This window comes from Diaphorina citri, unplaced genomic scaffold (assembly GCF_000475195.1).
Source record: "Diaphorina citri unplaced genomic scaffold, Diaci psyllid genome assembly version 1.1 scaffold8, whole genome shotgun sequence".
Lineage (NCBI taxonomy): Eukaryota > Metazoa > Arthropoda > Insecta > Hemiptera > Psyllidae > Diaphorina > Diaphorina citri.
In genome coordinates, this window is record NW_007377447.1 from 253,302 (window position 1) to 274,220 (window position 20,919).

The 20,919-nt window shown below is 37.7% G+C and overlaps 1 protein-coding gene across 1 annotated transcript in view; it reads right to left on the reverse strand.

The window, feature by feature from the left end:
• LOC103505004 (ADAMTS-like protein 4) overlaps nucleotides 1-20,919 on the reverse strand; it is a 198,539-nt gene that overhangs the window by 124,186 nt on the left and 53,434 nt on the right. Inside the window, exons 4-6 of the mRNA XM_026820284.1 lie at nucleotides 13,289-13,416; nucleotides 4,184-4,286; nucleotides 3,165-3,267 (exon numbers count right to left, since the gene is read on the reverse strand). Of these exons, the coding sequence (XP_026676085.1) occupies nucleotides 3,165-3,267; nucleotides 4,184-4,286; nucleotides 13,289-13,416 (334 nt within the window). The remainder of the gene's footprint in view (nucleotides 1-3,164; nucleotides 3,268-4,183; nucleotides 4,287-13,288; nucleotides 13,417-20,919) is intronic.

Sequence of the window (20,919 nt, forward strand, 5' to 3'; positions counted from 1 at the left end):
CCAATGCCTTGGAAAGTAGACTATGTAAATAAGTACTAGAACGAACTAAGGTACTGAAATAATAAAATTCAACGATAGATATCTGAGGAGTTGAGAACTGAGAAGAGCACAACAAGAAGTATAAATTGAATGAACGCTATTCTAACAGTTTGGAGAAAAACATTGGAGAAAGCTCCTTGTCTATTTTCTCCGTCGCTTTTGTCTCCCACACGGGTGGCCGTTTTCTTGGAAATGTCTAAAAATGAAAATATTGAGACAAAAAGTCAAGGCTGCTCTTCTGACAGCAATTCTGACGAGATAAACTTGTGTGGCAGCAATGATGCTGAAATTGATGAGTCTCTCAGGCGACCATTAAATAAGTTAATAACTGACTAAAATTCGATCAGTTGCACCTGACAGACCTGATGAGTGTGTGGCGTCAGAAATAGTTATAGGATCTCTTTAGTGATATTTTTTGTACTGAAGTTGATGAGACTCTCAGGTGAACTAATAAGTTAATAACTGACTAAAATTCGATCAGTTGCACCTGACACCTGACAGACCTGATGAGTGTGTGGCGGTTCTGAAATAGGTACTGGATCTCTTTAGTGATATTTTTTGTAACCCTCTTCAATAGGGAGAAGAGAGGAAGAAGTAATGCTTTCAATTTAAATAATAAATTAAATAACCCTCTTCAATAGGGAGAAGAGAGGAAGAAGTAATGCTTTCAATTTAAATAATAAATTAAAGAGAATAAAAAAGGTCTCAATATAGAATAGGTACCTATTAATCTATTTCTATTTCACATTTTGGTGTTATTTTATGTACAGTTTACAACTTTACAACGGTTGGGAAACAAAAGAAAATGAAATAAAGCTCAGAGATTTCCGTTTTGGAAAAAGTGACAGCAGGAAAATTTTGACAGCTCCAAGTGTTTTATGTTTTCCTCCAAGAGTTGTTTATTTCCGCAGATGCATCCCGCTTTCTATGAAGTGTTATGCTCTGATTTTTATAGCTATTTTTTTATTTCTATATTTCTATTTAGGTAGGTATTATTGTTATTATTTTCAATTTACTTTTTCATACCCATTGCGATGCTCCCTGCTGAGTCAAAGCGCGATTTTTTCGCATTGGAATTGAAATTGAAAACCCAACACTATATACAAATCCAATGCCTTGGAAAGTAGACTATGTAAATACTAGAACGAACTAATAGGTAGGTAGGTAACTAGGTAGGTACTGAAATAATAAAATTCAACGATAGATATCTGAGGAGTTGAGAACTGAGAAGAGCACAACAAGAAGTATAAATTGAATGAACGCCTGGTATCTGCTTCTGAGTATGCAATGTGCAATGATTGATAAATTTTCTTCTGTCCTCCAAAAGTCTTTACAGCTACCAGTTTACAGCCTTCCCTCAATTTCAATGCTAGATTTTTGATTAAAATAATAATAATAATAAATTAGGCATAGGTAATGTAAATAGCAAATCACGCGGTAGACCCGAGTTCGATTCCCGGCGGAGTCAAAAAATGTTTATACAATGTGCAATGATTGATAAATTTTCTTCTGTCCTCCAAAAGTTTTTACAGCTGCCAGTTTACGGCCTTCCCTTACTTTCAATGCCAGATTTTTGATTAAAATAATAATAATAATAAATTAGGCATAGGTAATGTAGGTAAATAGCAAATCACACGGTAGACCCGAGTTCGATTCCCGGCGGAGTCAAAAAATGTTTATCTCAGCCTGAAAAAAAATGAGAATAACAAATCAAATCACTTACCTGGCATTTCCCTGCTATACAAACTCCAGGAAAACTCGCATTGGTAGGCCGACAGACATTTTTAACGGAGTTCTGGCGTCTCCACTAATGCCATAGCGTGTGTTGTTATGTTTTTTTTTTTTCTTGATAATAGGCAGATAGGCACCCATCTGATGTGCTGATGGGAAACCGTTTGGAAATACTATAAGTACCTAATACAAAGTCCGGTAGATATACCTATTAACATTTGGTTCATATATGATCTACCTACATAATTAGAAGGTCATGTTTCTGTAGCAGATCTAAGTAATACAAAGTCCGGTAGATATACCTATTAACATTTGGTTCATATATGATCTACCTACATAATTAGAAGGTCATGTTTCTGTAGCAGAAAAAAGAATCGTTCTCTCCCCAACTTCCCTTGGTCCGCTGGTCCACACTAAAATTATGACCAGTGGCAGTGACTGTGTTAACTCTCCCTGGCAATCCGGAGTTCTGGCGTCTCCACTAATGCCATAGCTTATGCCTGTATTTTTTTCTTGATAACAGGCAGCACCCATCTGATGTGGGGAACCGTTTGGAAATACTATAAGTAATAATACAAAGTCCGGTAGATATACCTATTAACATTTGGTTCATATATGATATATATTATGATCTACCTACATAATTAGAAGGTCATGTTTCTGTAGCAGAAAAAGATTCGTTCTCTCCCCAACTTCCCTTGGTCCGCTGGTCCACACTAAAATTATGACCAGTGGCAGTGACTGTGTTAACTCTCCCTGGCAATCACAGAGGTAAACTATGCGTACAATGTAGGGCCGAGGAGGAGATTTCAATTTGCCGCTTCACTGCCATGTCAAACGAGCACATCCATCAATCTCTTCTCTTGCATTCCTAAAATATGATGTTTATCCAGCCAGCCCAGCTTGTGTGTGTTTTTTTTTGCCATCTCGAGAAAAACACCGCATTCCAAAAACTAAATTTAATGCATACTTTCGTCATGTAGTCGACGCGACGTTATATGCACTAATTCCCGATCACTGAAGTTGGGCCAATTCGTATCATTATTAGGTATGTCGGTATTTTGATGGCCGAATTTATAGTCGCATCCCATACCTATTGATCTCGGGATGTTACTTTACAACTAACTGTAATAATGCATACTTTCGTCATGTAGTTGACGCGACGTTATATGCACTAATTCCCGATCACTGAAGTTGGGCCAATTCGTATCATAATTAGGTATGTCGGTATTTTGATGGCCGAATTTATAGTCGCATCCCATACCTATTGATCTCGGGATGTTACTTTACAACTAACTGTAACTCCGTGCCTAAGTGGCTATCACATGAGGCTTTCACACCGAAGCGGAGGTCGTCTCTTCCACGGGCGTGGTTACTCTCGAAATAATATTTACCTCCAAGGAAAGGTTCCCACATGTAAGACTGGTCCATGAATCTCTTGCCGTTGAATTCTTCACATTGGACTTGTCTCGGATCTTTCACTTTGTACGGACATTTCTGTGAAACAAAAGAAACATTTTTTCTTACCATTATTGTTTATTTAAAATATAATTTTTATTGTACATTATATTATACAAAATAGTATGAGTACAACGTCATGATTGCTTAACCAGTTCCTCAAAGGGTTCTCTCTGCTTTTAAAGACCAAGTACAAGTCCTCACGATGGTTGACTGCGGTTCAGGACGGCATTTCTGTGAAACAAAAGAAAGATTTTTTCTTACCATTATTTATTTATTATAATTTTTATTGTACATTATATGCAAAATAGTATGAGTACAACGTCATGATTGCTTAACCTAGGCCCTAGATAACTTAACTTAAAATTAACTTTCATAAGTAAAAAATATACCTAGGTACAATAAAGTCCAAAATTTATTCTACAGCTCAGCTGCGAGTACCTAGTACCTAATAGATCAGTTGCGCTTACTTGGGTGGTGTTTCAAAGTCATAGAGCAGGAAAAATGAGAACCAACGGAATTTTTCTTTTTCTTCTACGACTTCTAGATCCCGAGATAAATCGATTAAGACCGTGAACATTGTAGGTATGTACTACCAACAATTTTTGCACATCCCCCAAAATAGTAATAGTAAAATTCCTACAAGTTGAAAGAGACAGTGAACCCATCTAACTATCTCACCTGTTTGTTACACACATGTATGCGCTTATGAACACCGAAACATTGAGGTTTAGACTTACCATACTCCAGTTAGCACAGAGAAAGTACCTATTCACTGTAGAGGTATTTTTGTCCCTATGTAACACCAAAATAATGTAAAATTCCCTCTAATTGAAAGAGACCGTGAACATTGTAGGTATGTACTACCAACTATTTTTGCACATCCCCCAAAATAGTAATAGTAAAATTCCTACAAGTTGAAAGAGACAGTGAACCCATCTAACTATTATCTCACCTGTTTGTTACACACATGTATGCGCTTATGAACACCGAAACATTGAGGTTTAGACAAGGCCGGGACTCGAACCCACTGATCCTTCTTCTTGGAGACAGCAGTCCTGGAATGGAGACGAAAAAAATGTAAATTTCAATAATTTCCAACATGAAAAGCGAGATAAGCAAATTCGACAGCTGAATAACAAAAAAGGAAGAATACTAAAAACAAGAGTGGAAAAAAGGAGAAAACGAAGTGTTGTGTATGATGGTGGTTTCGAACCAGTGTATTTCGGTTTTCCAATATCCAATATTGGCTAGAGTGAATTGATTCATTCCTCGAATTCGACAGCTGAATAACAAAAATTAAGGAAGAATAAATAGATACTAAAAACAAGAGTGGAAAAAGGGAGAAAACGAAGAATGAGGGAAAAATAGAGAACAAAAAAAAGGACAAGACTAAGATAACAAAAATGACAAATTTCTTCCTTCTTTTCTCACGCCTTTGCAAGGAAAAAAATATGAAAAACAGTTAGAAGGAGGAGGAGAAGAAGAAGAAGAAGAAGAAGAAGAAGAAGAAGAAGAAGAAGAAGAAACAGCCACACAAAAATAATAATAGATATAACTTGGAACTAGATGTACTTGTTTCCAACAATACAACACATCTAATTACGAACTAAATGGTACGGTTGGCGCATAGAATCAGAAATTAGGTACCTATATCGGTATTTTGATGGCCGAATTTATAGTCGCATCCCATACCCATTGATCTCGGGATGTTACTTTACAACTAACTGTAATTGAACACACATGAAGGGGTAAACGCTTCGATGTGACAACCATTTTATCAGAACACATGAGGAGATGTACCTGATCCACCTACAATTAGAAGGAGCTCTTTTACCTAATTTCTCGTTTTAATACTATACACTCCATACAGACATCTTGGTTACGCGATAAAATCCTAGAGAAAGATGAGGGCCTCCAAAATGACTAACTGTAATTGAACTCACATGAAGGGGTAAACGCTTCGATGTGACAACCACTTTATCGGAACACATGAGGAGATGTACCTGATCCACCTACATTTAGAAGGAGCTGTTTTAATTTCTCGTTTTAATACTATACACTCCATACAGACATCTTGGTTACGCGATAAAATCCTAGAGAAAGATGAGGGCCTCCAAAATGAAATCTTCGTCTTGAAAACTTGAGTATGAGAAGGAAGTCCTTGGAATTTGTTTTATGAGAAAGTTCTGCTTTTCCTCCGCTACGAGCGAAATGCTTTGTGTGCAATACATCATGCGGCTGCATCTCAAGTGAGAAGTAAAGCTGAATTTTTATTGTGTACGTAAATTCCGACTGAAATAAATTACTAAAACAGGGGTGAAACAGAGACGGCCTAGTTAGCTTGGAAGGTAGGGTGCGCTAGATTACGGGTTCTATTCCCGCCTGGGGCGAACATTATCCTCAGTGCATGAGGTTCGTGTGAGAAAGTTCTGCTTTTCCTCCGCTACGAGCGAAATGCTTTGTGTGCAATACCTACATCATGCGGCTGCATCTCAAGTGAGAAGTAAAGCTGAATTTTTATTGTGTACGTAAATTCCGACTGAAATAAACTACTAAAACAGGGGTGAAACAGAGAGGGCCAGCCTAGTTAGCTTGGAAGGTGCCTTGTAAGCGCTAGATTACGGGTTCTATTCCCGCCTGGGGCGAACATTATCCTCAGTGCATTAGGTTCGTTCTCGGAACGAGCCTTCTTCTATCCTGTCTTCATTCTCTCTTGAATTTCGGAACGATAAGACCTCCGTTGTTACAGTTCCCTCTATCAAAACCCTTCAGAGGTTCGTTCTCGGAACAAGCCATCTTCTATCCTGTCTTCATTCTCTCTTGAATTTCGGAACGATAAGACCTCCGTTGTTACAGTTCCCTCTATCAAAACCCTTCAAGAAATGAACATTATCCTCAGTGCATTAGGTTCGTTCTCGGAACGAGCCTTCTTCTATCCTGTCTTCATTATTCTCTCTTGAATTTCGGAACGATAAGACCTCCGTTGTTCCCTCTATCAAAACCCTTCAAGAAAGAAAGATAAAGTTCAAGCAAAGCGCTGAGGTAACGCGGAGCCATTATCTTTTCCTTCGCCGATTGTCTAAGCCTCAATCCAGCCACGCTTAACCTAGGCCCTAGATAACTTAACTTAAAATTAACTTTCATAAGTAAAAAATATACCTAGGTACAATAAAGTCCAAAATTTATTCTACAGCTCAGCTGCGAGTACCTAGTACCTACTTACATTTGACCTCAGATTTGGATTTTTCCCAACTTTTTACATAGGAATCGACCATTTATTTATAATTTTTTCAAAAAAGAGAGAAAGGTAAAGTTCAAGCAAAGCGCTGAGGTAACGCGGAGCCATTATCTTTTCCTTCGCCGATTGTCTAAGCCTCAATCCAGCCACTTGTCACAGCCCTGTTCAAGATAGAAACCACAGACTTGAAGATTCCTCAGTCTAACCGCTGGGGAATCTTTATAATTAAGTTTGCACTTCTTATTGTTTTCCGTCAGAGGCGGAGAGACGATGTTGACTTTTAATTTTCAGCAGAAATGGGATTTACTTTTACATTATAATATGTCAGAGGCGGAGAGACGCTGTTGACTTTTAATTTCAGCAGAAATGGGATTTACTTTTACATTATAATAGGTAACAAGTGGAGTATACTTTTAGAAAACATTCTTCAGAAAACAGTTACCTACAGTAGATACCTACATAACTGTTTCCAGAAGGAAGGTTTTTTCAATGGTGGATCTCTTCCCTTTGGAAATAAAACATTGATATGTAGGTACATTGTACAAGTACATGTAACATTGGTATTTCTAAAACATACACACATTTTGTGTATGTTTTTTTTAAGAGGTTTGACAGGCAAAACTGTAACTGCTAAGGTCTTATCGTCCCGAAATCGAAGAGAGAAGGAAGACAGGATAGGAAAAAGTCAGCCATTCGCCATTCCGAGAACGAACCTTATCCGTTCAGGTTAAAATCCGTACCATACTCCGATCAGCACAGAGAAAGTACCTATTCACTGTAGAGGTATTTTTGTCCCTATGTAACTAAATTTTGGTAAGGCGGATTCAAAAGAAATGTGCCATACTCCGTTTAGCACAGAGAAAGTACCTATTCACTGTAGAGGTATTTTTGTCCCTATGTAACTAAATTTTGGTAAGGCGGATTCAAAAGAAATGTGCCGTATTTTTTGCACATCCACCAAAATAATATAAAATTCCCTCTAATTGAAAGAGACCGTGAACATTTGTAGGTATGTACATATGTACTACCAACTATTTTTGCACATCCACCAAAATAGTACAAAATAGTATGTAATAGTAAAATTCCTACAAGATGAAAGAGACAGTGAACCCATCTAACTATCTCACCTGTTTGTTACACACATGTATGCGCTTATGAACACCGAAACATTGAGGTTTAGACAAGACCGGGACTCGAACCCACTGATCCTTCTTCTTGGAGACAGCAGTCCTGGAATGGAGACGAAAAAAAATATGTAAATTTCAATAATTTCCAACATGAAAAGCGAGATAAGCAAAATTCGACAGCTGAATAACAAAAATTAAGGAAGAATACTAAAAACAAGAGTGGAAAAAAGGGAGAAAACGAAGAATGAGGGAAAAATAGAGAACAAAAAAAAGGACAGGACTAAGATAACAAAAATGACAAATTTCTTCCTTCTTTTCTCACGCCTTTGCGAGGAAAAAATATGAAAAACAGTTAGAAGAAGGAGAAGAAGAAGAAGAAGAAGAAGAAGAAGAAACAGCCACACAAAAATAATAATAGATACCTATAACTTGGAACTTAGGAATATACTTAGATTGTCTTAGATAGACATAAATAATTACCATCAGAGGTATTATTAAGTTCGGACGCGACGGTCTACTGATTACAAGGTGCATGAACGAAGTAATCGTCTGCCATTGTTTTAGGTAATGCAAAAATCTCTAGAGAATAATTTCGCCTAATTTCGGAAACTCTAAAATCAGAAATGATACCAGAATACTTGAGTCTTTTAGGCCACTTGGAACTTAGGAATATACTTAGATAGACATAAATAATTACCATCAGAGGTATTATTAAGTTCCGACGGGACGGTCTACTGATTACAAGGTGCATGAACGAAGTAATCGTCTGCCATTGTTTTAGGAAATGCAAAAATCTCTAGAGAATAATTTCGCCTAATTTCGGAAACTCTAAAATCAGAAATGATACCAAAATACTTGAGTCTTTTAGGCCGGCCGTTCACTATCAGGTAGACCTGACAGGTACGCCTGAACAGGTCTGCCTACGCGATCCAGCGCTCACAAGGCAGACGCTCTACCAACCAAGCTGACTAGGCTGGCAAACCTCCTTTGGAAGAGGATCAAAATTTCCGACCACCGACCGTCCTTCGTCACTGAATGGACCATGGTGACGGCGGGATTTATGGGCCTATAATTCCGTCACCTGTCGTCGTGTATGGCTGTAGGATAAACACCGACACGGCTTCAATAAGTTCAAGACGGTTAGGCCATTATCAAGATGACGGGGCCATCAAGTTGTGTAAAGCTCGCTAGTAAATAACAAGCTGTTCTCCAGGTATGAGTTCAATAATAATAGAAAAATGATTACCTGTCGTACCTAGATGTTGTTAGATCCACACTTCTCAATATTGGTCTTGTTCCGTTTTCTTATACCTACCTTTCTGTAATCCCAATCTACATAGGAGGTATCTAGAATTCTGCAGCTCCAGGCTTTTTTAACTTCTTTTTAATGGATTTCGAAAAAAGGCACCTTCTAACTCCATCGCCAGGGCAAACTTTATCCTCAGCGGATATTCAGGGAAGAATGAGGGAAAAACGGAGAACAAAAAAAAAGGACAGGACTAAGATAACAAAGATGACAAATTTCTTCCTTCTTTTCTCACGCTTTTGCAAGGAAAAAATATGAAAAACAGTTAGGAGAAGAAGAAGAAGAAAAAGAAGAAGAAGAAGAAGAAGAAGAAGAAGAAGAAGAAGAAGAAGAAGAAACAGCCACACAAAAATAATAATAGATATAACTTGGAACTGAAGTTAGATCCACACTTCTCAATATTGGTCTTGTTTCGTTTTCTTATACCTGGCTTTCTGTAATCCCAATCTACATAGGAGGTATCTAGAATTCTGCAGCTCCAGGCTTTTTTTAACTTCTTTTTAATGGATTTCGAAAAATAGCTCGCTAGTAAATAACAAGCTGTTCTCTAGGTATGAGTTCAATAATAATAGAAAAATGATTACCTGTCGTACCTAGATGTTGTTAAATCGAACATCCACACTTCTCAATATTGGTCTTGTTTCGTTTTCTTATACCTGCCTTTCTGTAATCCCAATCTACATAGGAGGTATCTAGAATTCTCTCATAGATACATGTATTTGACATATATTATTATACATATGGAATACATAGGTATCAAATAGAATAGAATATACCTACGCTGTTTATACTGCCAGAATGAGACTGAAAAGTCCCTTTACTCCAGCAGTCTAAACTAGGTCTTATGTAGGTATTTGGTACAAAGTAATTTTATAATTTAGATTATTTTTTTAGAAGTGAAAACCTTGGGAGGCTTTTCAGGGCTGAAAAAATATTGGAAAAATCCACCGTTAATCTATTTTTTACACGATTTTTTACTAATGTACATTTTTTTTATAGGTACATATATTTTTTTTTTTTAAGTGCATCATAAAGGGAACGCATTGGTTTCTCCTAATATGTATTTAATGTAACCCCAAGCTTTTTCTTTGATCTCACGAGTAAGGAATTTGGTACCTCTTTTGGTGAAGAGTCCGAGAACTAGGTATTTATCATAACTGGTTACCTACTTATTAACACCATCGGATTTGGTGTTCAAATTGAAGACGTTTCCTAATACCCCATGATATTGAAGAGCGGTTCAACATTGAATGGACCATGTGTTGATGTGAGTTTGATATGCCGCATTAAGGGATTTATTTCTTAATACGTAGATTTCGAAACAAGGCACCTTCTAACTCCATCGCCAGGGCAAACTTTATCCTCAGCGGATATTAAGGTTCGTTCCTAAAATAAGAAACGCCAGGCTTTCTTCTATCTCGTCCTCCTCCTCTCTTCGATTTCGAGACGACCTCCATTTTTGCGGTTCCCTTTATCAATCCCCTACAGAGAAAAGTAAGTAGCAAGTAATTTGCGGTTCCCTTTATCAATCCCCTACAGAGAAAAGGTATTTATCATAACTGGTTATCTACTTATTAACACCATCGGATTTGGTGTTCAAATTGAAGACGTATCCTAATACTCCATGATATTGAAGAGCGGTTCAAAATTGAATGGACCATGTACCATGTGTTGATGTGAGTTTGATATGCCGCATTAAGGGATTTATTTCTTAATATTAATAGCTACAGGTAACTAAATACCCCGATAGTTATTAAGGGATTTATTTCTTAATATTAATAGCTACAGGTAACTATGGTTCATCCATTTGAATATGGCAGCAAGGATTCATCTAAAAAGTAGGCTACGTTGCCAAACGTGTCAAAGGTCAACGGTAGAATATCTTTAAAGGAGGAAGGTACATTGCACAGTGCTTCCTCCCACAATGATACTTCTTTTTATGCCGATGGTATTCAGTATTCGTAATGATTTATGTATTCCTAAGAAAAGTAACGAAAAGATGATTTCTTACTAGAATTGAATAATAATAAATTGTTTATTATTATTTTATTTCATTTTTTGAACAAAGACTTCCCCGATAGTCCCGAACCAAGACTTATTATAAAATAGGTCTATGATTTATAGACTTTACTTGCTTTACTTAAAAAATAATATAATAGCTATCTAGGATCTAACTGTAGGTGACTACGGTGCCTGTAGTTTTGTCAATCTTTTGTAGTTTTATCATAGGTATTCAGCTATTCAGGATCTCTCCTGGATGTCACCAGTTTAGCTTAGTGGTCTAAAGGTCTAGTCTTATTGAACCAGAATTCATTTTACACGTTACAATGTTACAAACCTTTCTACTGAAATCTTATCGCGCATTAGGGTATTAATGGGCATGAAGTTCCAAAGGGGCATCTTAAATTATTATCCTATGTTTGGATACTGTTTACCTCAGGTCCTCTGGTTCCTACCTACCTTACACTTATGTAGATGGTCCATATAGGGTAAGTGTACCATTTATTCGCCCACTTAAAAAACGTACCATTTATTGGCCCACCTGCCCACATATATTTTTCTAATTATATCGCGCATTAGGGTATTTAATGGGGATGAAGTTCCAAAGGGGCATCTTAAATTTATCCTATGTTTGGATACTGTTTACCTCAGGTCCTCTGGTTCCTACCTACATTACACTTATGTAGATAGTCTATATACGTACAGCCCAAATTCTGGGTATTAATTTTGCACAAATTTCCCATGTTCAACTTAAGTCTACAGAACAGATTACTTTACCTAATATGTAGAGTTAATGGGCATGAAGTTCCAAAGGGGCATCTTAAATTTATCCTATGTTTGGATACTGTTTACCTCAGGTCCTCTGGTTCCTACCTACCTTACACTTATGTAGATAGTCTATATACGTAGAGCCCAAATTCTGGGTATTAATTTTGCACAAATTTCCCATGTTCAACTTAAGTCTACAGAACAGATTACTTTACCTAATATGTAGAGTTCAAACATAAACCCATCAACAGTTATCCGTACAATTTACACGTATAGACAGAGTGAAATGATACCTACAATTTTGTGAGCAACATTCGTGATTTGTCCTCGGGACATCTCCACTAAAACAAGTCGTAAAGCCCGGTAAACAAGATACGCCATGTCTCCCAACTTGGTTTTCCAGATTGGTCTTCCGATAGAAGGTCTTCCAAACTCGTATTTCGCCAGATTGTTGAGTGTGTACGCAATACTTGCGCAAATTTCAGGTCTATACGAGTGGACTTTTGCACAAATAACGTGTACATACGCTGTTAATCTGAAAAAAAAAAAACTAGATTGGAAGACCATCCCTCAAAACAGCAGTCTGAAAGACCAATTTGGGACACATGTCTCTGGGACACATGTACCGGGCTAGATTGGAAGACCATCCCTCAAAACAGCAGTCTGAAAGACCAAGTTGGGACACATGTACCGGGCTTTACAGTCGGTAGTTCTTCAAGATCAAACCCATCAGAAGTCCTAATGGTGAATAATTTCTTGTGATTAGTTCCCTCAATGAAGACAGCTTCCATCAGAGATCTTTGAACTTGTAGAGTGACGAATTTTATGGCCTACAACTTGCTAGAGAAGCGGATATTCAGGTTCGTTCCTAAAATAAGAAACGGCAGGCTTTCTTCTATCTTGTCCTCCCCCTCTCTTCGATTTCGAGACGACCTCCATTTTTGCGGTTCCCTTTATCAATCGATATTCAGGTTCGCTCCTAAAGTAAGAAACGGCAGGCTTTCTTCTATCTTGTCCTCCCCCTCTCTTCGATTTCGAGACGACCTCCATTTTTGCGGTTCCCTTTATCAATCCCCTACAGAGAAAAGTAAGTAACAAGTAATTTGCGGTTCCCTTTATCAATCCCCTACAGAGAAAAGAGAAAAATCTGAATATTTTGCGCGTTAAATTATTGCTTAAAGTATGGTCGCCAACCTAAATAGCTTGGTTGGTAGCGCCTCTGCCTTTTCGATTCCCGCCCGAGGCGAATTTTATCCTAAACGGATAATGTTCAATGTTCATTCTCGGAAAGGCCTTAGCAGTTACAGTTCCCCCTATCAAACCTTTAAAAATAATAGAAAGTAAAAATCTGACGAAAGACTCCCCTATCAAATCTTTAAAAATAATAGAAAGTAAAAATCTGACGAAAGACTATATAATGAATTGGAAGACCAATTTGAGAGATATAATATATCCTAGCGTCCCCCTATCAAACCTTTAAAAAAATAATAGAAAGTGAAAATCTGACGAAAGACTATAAAATGAATTGGAAGACCAATTTGAGAGATATAATATATCCTAGCGTACGTACCAAGTTTTAGACCTGTATTGAAAACCCTTTGAAAGTTTGGAACTTACTTGGCGGGCCGACATTCTCGGGTTTGTACAGTAATGCCACCACCACATGGTCTGCTACAGGGTGACCAAACAGACCACGGAGACCAAGAACTCAGAGAAGTGTCCGGACGACGAGATTGAGATGGTTTCTGTGGACACAAAATAGAATAGGATACACCCTGTTTATTCTGCCAGAATGAGACTGAAAGGTCCCTTTACTCCCGCAAAATTTAACTAGGTCTCATGCTCATGTATTTGGTACAGAGTAATTTTATAATTTAGAATATTTTAGAGGTGAAAACCTTGGGAGGCTTTTCAGGGCTGAAAAAATATTGGAAAAATCCACCGTTATTCTATTATTTTACACGATTTTTTACTAATGAACATTTTTTTTTTTATATATCTATTTTTTTTTTTTTTATATAGGTACCTAGTTATCAGAATTGATAATGGGAAAATAGATTGGTCTAATGTCGTTTTATAGATGTCAGTTTGTAGACAACTACATCATATGGCTGGGAAATGGGAAAAGATCTCCTAATTCGGACTCCCATTATAAATTGGGCGTTCTGTCAACCGCAATTTTATTGTAAACATCACTCATGTTGCCCAATAGAAGTTGGAAATCACATCAACAAACCTATTGTTATTTTATTGGAATAGATATATTAAGTATCTACCTACCTATTTTTGACGGTAGATTTTTGTTAGAGCTATGATGTAGATCATAGGAGGTAGACCTATTGGGGAGTTCCATAAATTCGAAATCAATAAAGCTACCTACTAGTCCAATAAAATTAACTTACTTTTCTTTCTTTGTAGGTTATTGATTCACAATATTGTGACAATCAACAAATTTATCTACTCACCTATTGGTACAAATGCTATACAACTAAGACAGCAGCAAAGTTGCCTAAAACATACAGCGCCGATGTCTTTACAATCGACAAGGAAATTAAAGAATGGTACCTATGCTTGTTCCAAAAGCAGAACATAATCCAAATGGAGATCTCTAAAATTAAAAGCGAATTAATTTTTTATTGCTTTAGGAGACGAATTATCGTTAAAACTAAAAGCCATCATTATACGAGGGGGTAGAACATGTAGAAGCTATCAATAGAACAGAACAGATCGAGTCATCTGTCAGGTTTAGAAATAGGGGTTCTTTTTATCGAATGTTTAAGATTTGGAGATGCTGAATGCAGTTCAATCCACACTTGAAATAAATTTGAAATGCATTTCGTACAGATTTTGCCTCTTCAAAGAAAAGAAACGAACAAATTCAATACAAATGTCTGAGACTGTGTGTCTTGACAGATTAACAGAGCACATACCTCTACAAAGAAAAGTAAGTAACAAATAATTTGCGGTTCCCTCTATCAAGCCTCTTTAAAGAAAAGAAACGAACAAATTCAATACAAATGTCTGAGACTGTGTGTCTTGACAGATTAACAGAGCACATACCCGCAGAGTAGCGAACCTCTTCAAAGAAAAGAAACGAACAAATTCAATACAAATGTCTGAGACTGTGTGTCTTGACAGATTAACAGAGCACATACCCGCAGAGTAGCGAATTCCTGACCCGCTAATATTCTAGAGATAGTCTGCTAAGTGCTTCAAGTTATCTTATCAGTGCATGATAAGGCAGGATAGTTATATGACTATCAATGTATTTCACTAAATACGCCTCATTGTTCTACATTCATACCGCTAAATCAAGCACTTATTGTTCAAATGTATGGAATTTCCGCGTGATTATGGATAACTGTTTTGAGGAATTTTAGGTCCCATGGGACAAATGGGACATGCATGTCTGTCCCCGATTAAATGTGTACCTGCCAGCCTGGTTAGCTTGGTTGGAATCGCGTCTACTTTGAAAGCGCTAGGCCGAGGGGTTCGATTCCCGCCCGCGGCGGATTTTATCCTGAACGGATAATGTTAGTTCTCGGAACGGCTGATCAAAGTTAGGACTAAGGTTGCAAACGAATAAACTCACAGCCAAAAAAACCCCGATAACTTGAATAAAAACCTAGACCTCTCTTTGTTCGATAAAAATGAAACAGAAGCGATATACCCGAACAAAAAAACAATGATGAATTGAATCAAAACCTAGACCTCTCTTTGTTCCATCAAAAATAAAACAGAAGCGATATAAACGCGGGCCTTTCTCCGCGTAATATCATTTTCAGCAAAGCCTAGGGTCTTGTTAGCGGAAATTATGCCCTGAGCTTTGGGTAGGTATACCTATTAGGTACTTTCCTATACTTTCATAGGTATAATAATAAGCAGGTAATAATCATGTACCTACATATTGTACATAGGTATGACTAAGACTAATAATAACATAATAATAGAGAGCAAAACTTTAATCAGACAGGTATAGGTACTATAATAATAAGCAGGTAATAATGATTATACATAACATGCACCTACATATTGTACATAGGTATGTATGACTAAGACTAATAATAACATAATAATAGAGAGCAAAACTTTAATCAGACAGGTATAGGTACCTGAGTTTAATTGTACGTACCTACAGACGTACAGTCCGAGCACCTAGGTATAGTATTTTAAGTCAGAGATGGATATTCAAATCAATATGACTGCCAGCCTAGTTAGCTTAGTTGGTAGTGCGTCTGCCTTGTAAGCGCTAGGCCGCGGGTTCGATTCCCGCCCGGGGCGGATTTTATCCTGATGGCGGCTGTGAGACTTTGAACAGACAGGATACCGGCCTGAAATTTCCATTGCTAAAGGAATTCCAAAGGTTGAGCACGAAGGACATTGGTCAAATTGGTTGATTGAGAGGCTGACGGAAACGCCGACATCGTATGAACAAGAGAAAAGGCGCAGAAGAAGAAGAAAAAGAGGAGGAGGAGGAAGAAGTGGCTGCAGGGGGACTTTGAACAGAGAGGATACCGCCTTTTGTATCCAAACCAAATGTCAGCCCAAAAGCAATAAATCTAGGGCTGATTGAGAGGCTGACGGAAACGCCGACATCGTATGAACAAGAGAAAAGGCGCAGAAGAAGAAGAAAAAGAGGAGGAGGAGGAAGAAGGTTCCCTCTGTCAAACCTCTTTTTTTTTAAAAATCAATATGACTCAAGACGGGACATTAAACAAGGAGCAGACCAGTTCAGTCTGGCTGCAGGGGGACTTTGAACAGAGAGGATACCGGCCTGAAATTTCCATTGCTAAAGGAATTCCAAAGGTTGAGCACGAAAGGACATTGGTCAAAATTTTGTATCCAAACCAAATGTCAGCCCAAAAGCAATCAACCTAGGGCTGATTGAGAGGCTGACGGAAACGCCAACATTGTATGAACAAGAGAAAAGGCGCAGAAGAAGAAGAAAAAGAGGAGGAGGAGGAGGAGGAAGAAGAAGGAGGAGGTTGAGGTGGAGGTGGAGAAGAAGAAGAAGAAGGTGGAGGAGAAGGAGGAAGAAGAAGAAGGAGGTGGAGGTGGAGAAGAAGAAGAAATTGAGCTGACTAAAATTATAAAAGATAATTTTTCCAAACTGGTTCTTTATTTATAAGAACTGCCCACTGCGGATGAAATGACTATCAGTTTCTAACACAGTCATAAGTTCATACGTAGAGCCCAAATTCTGGGTATTAATTTTGCACAAATTTCCCATGTTCAACTTAAGTCTACAGAACAGATTACTTTACCTAATATGTAGAGTTCAAACATAAACCCATCATCCGTACAATTTACACGTATAGACAGAGTGAAATGATACCTACAATTTTGTGAGCAACATTCGTGATTTGTCCTCGGGACATCTCCACTAAAACAAGTTGTAAAGCCCGGTAAACAAGATACGCGGATACGCCATGTCTCCCAACTTAGTTTTCCAGACTGGTCTTCCGATAGAAGGTCTTCCAAACTCGTATTTCGCCAGATTGTTGAGTGTGTACGCAATACTTGCGCAAATTTCAGGTCTATACGAGTGGACTTTTGCACAAATAACGTGTACATAAAAAAAAAAAATCTGGAAAAAAAACTAGATTGGAAGACCATCCCTCAAAACAGCAGTCTGAAAGACCAATTTGGGACACATGTCTCTGGGACACATGTACCGGGCTTTACAGTCGGTAGTTCTTCAAGATCAAACCCATCAGAAGTCCTAATGGTAAATAATTTCTTGTGATTAGAAAAAAAACTAGATTGGAAGACCATCCCTCAAAAAAGCAGTCTGAAAGACCAATTTGGGACACATGTCTCTGAGACACATGTACCGGGCTTTACAGTCGGTGGTTCTTCAAGATCAAACCCATCAGAAGTCCTAATGGTGAATAATTTCTTGTGATTAGTTCCTTCAATGAAGACAGCTTCCATCAGAGATCTTTGAACTTGTAGAGTGACGAATTTTATGGCCTACAAGTTGCTAGAGACAAGTTTTAGTTAGAATGTTTCTTTTAATCGTCTCTACGGACACCCACTTTATAAGAAGGAACTCTCAGAATTTCTTATGAAGACCATTCAGATCATGGTGTTGTTTTTATCTTGGACATGTTTTCTTTTATCAGGACATGCAGTTCTTATGGCATTCCAATTCTTCCATAAGTTCCTAAGAATGTTTCTTTTAATCGTCTCTACGGACACCCACTTTATAAGAACTCTCAGAATTTCTTATGAAGATCATTCGGATCATGGTGTTGTTTTAATCTTGGACATGTTTTCTTTTATCAGGACATGCAGTTCTTATTGCATTCCAATTCTTCCATAAGTTCCTAGCCCCAAGCCAGAACGCTCCGGTAATGTCTTCATTTAGAATGTTGAAAGATTTTCATGCCTCTTGCTAGAGACAAGTTTTAGTAGTAGAATGTTTCTTTTAATCGTCTCTACGGACACCCACTTTATAAGAACTCTCAGAATTTCTTATGAAGACCATTCGGATCATGGTGTTGTTTTTATCTTGGACATGTTTTCTTTTATCAGGACATGCAGTTCTTATGGCATTCCAATTCTTCCATAAGTTCCTAGCCCCAGGCCAGAACGCTCCGGTAATGTCTTCATTTAGAATGTTGAAAGATTTTCATGCCTATAAAAGTTTGTGTTTGATTGAGACATTGAAAGTTCCTGGAAGGGAGACATTATTATTTTATTTGGAGCAGGATTGAACTCATTAGTGTCTTACCATACCAGTCGACATTTAGAACTGTTTCTGATTAATTATTCGATTTTTACCTGAACTCCTATTTATGTAAAGGCCTATAAGTTGCCTGAAATCCAAGTAATACGGACTTATGTATTAGGGGTAGAATTCCAAGATTATTGATATGCAGTCAGATTCAGTCAGAAGAAGGTTTGACAGCGCTATTCATTTTATTACCTAAGTTTAAGAACACATCTTTAACGATAAGTACCTAATTAATAAACCCAACATTGCATTTTCAACAAGTGCGTTATAGCCTATAAGGTGCCTGAAATCCAAGTAATACGCACTTAGGGGTAGAATTCCAAGATTATTGATATTCAGTCAGAAGCTCGGTGGCGCTCCGCCCCGCCAAATCAAGAAAGTTTGACAGTGCTATGAACTCCTATTTATGTAAAGGCCTATAAGGTGCTTGAAATCCAAGTAATACGCACTTATGTATTAGGGGTAGAATTCCAAGATTATTGATATTCAGTCAGAAGCTCGGTGGCGCTCCGCCCCGCCAAATCAAGAAAGTTTGACAGTGCTATTTATTTTATTACCTAAGTTTAAGAACACATCTTTAACGATAAGTACCTAATTAATAAACCCAACATTGCATTTTCAACAAGTGCGTTATACGCTATTTATTTTATTACCTAAGTTTAAGAACAGATCTTTAACGATAAGTACCTAATTAATAAACCCAACATTGCATTTTCAACAAGTGCGTTATAAATGCAACCGAAGACAACCTTTCAAGAGTCTTGAATTATTCTTGGCGGAGTCTCAATTCGATGTTCAATCGAGGAATTCCGGACTTGATTGATTGCCATGATGATGATACTCCAAAATTTGAAATTGAAAACGCCCCATCCCTGTAATCTTTGTCATTCTCTCGTACAACATGAAGTACGTGTAATTTTCTACAGAACCCTTTCTATGATTGAGTCCAAATCTTGGAGCAGTTCTCGGGTATAAAGTTCAAGTCGCGGGCTTTCATCAAAAGTCGGTAGGTTTCATCAAAAGTAGGTAGGTTTCATCAAAAGTATAACTATGAACAATCTCTGAAGTGGGGTCCTCAAAAACAAAGTTACTTCCAACTTCCATGTCTTGAATTATTCTTGGCGGAGTCTCAATTCGATGTTCAATCGAGGAATTCCGGACTTGATTGATTGCCATGATGATGATACTCCAAAATTTGAAATTGAAAACGCCCCATCCCTGTAATCTTTGTCATTCTCTCGTACAACATGAAGTACGTGTAATTTTCTACAGAACTTCTTGAATTATTCTTGGCGGAGTCTCAATTCGATGTTCAATCGAGGAATTCTGGACTTGATTGATTGCCATGATGATGATACTCCAAAATTTGACATTGAAAACGCCCCATCCCTGTAATCTTTGTCATTCTCTCGTACAACATGAAGTACGTGTAATTTCTACAGAACCCTTTCTATGATTGAGTCCAAATCTTGGAGCAGTTCTCGGGTATAAAGTTCAAGTCGCGGGCTTTCGTCAAAAGTAGGTAGGTTTCATCTAGGGGTTGCAATGCGGGATCCCGCAATCCCGCGGGATCCCGCACCTTTTTCCAATCCCGCAATCCCGCAGTTTTTAGCTGCTGGATTGAGGTTGGTAGCAACTTGTTGAAGAGATCAACGAAATAATTTGAAGGAATTTGAGCGCCTATCTGCTGCTCTAAGAGGCTACCTCTCTTGAACAGAGGGCAGCTCAATAGGCCCCTACAACACCTTCTCTATTCTGACTAGGGTGTTTCTACAGAACCCTTTCTATGATTGAGTCCAAATCTTGGAGCAGTTCTCGGGTATAAAGTTCAAGTCGTGGGCTTTCATCAAAAGTATAACTATGAACAATCTCTGAAGTGGGGTCCTCAAAAACAAAGTTACTTCCAACTTCCATAGGTATACGTATTAAAATATAATTTTCTAACAAAAGTTCAGGACAATAAATTCTCGTTTGATCAAAAAGTAGCACGTTTTTCTTTGGCCAAAGAATCTCCTATATTCCTTTGACCAAGTGGTTCCTTCTTTTTCTTTCATCAAAGATTACTTGGTTCTTTTTCTCGAGCTTTCGTCAAAAGTAGGTAGGTTTCATCAAAAGTATAACTATGAACAATCTCTGAAGTGGGGTCCTCAAAAACAAAGTTACTTCCAACTTCCATAGGTATACGTATTAAAATATAATTTTCTAACAAAAGTTCAGGACAATAAATTCTCGTTTGATCAAAAAGTAGCACGTTTTTCTTTGGCCAAAGAATCTCCTATATTCCTTTGACCAAGTGGTTCCTTCTTTTTCTTTCATCAAAGATTACTTGGTTCTTTTTCGGTCAAAGATTGTGAGCTCTTACAGCATCGTAACACATGAAGCAATAAGTCCAAGTACCTATGCAGTGTTCATCTTCTCACGATAACTCCATGAAAGGTCTACTAATGTCATTATTGTTTCATATTTTATCATAGATTCAATCAAGATAGGTACCTACTGAGTTTGTTTT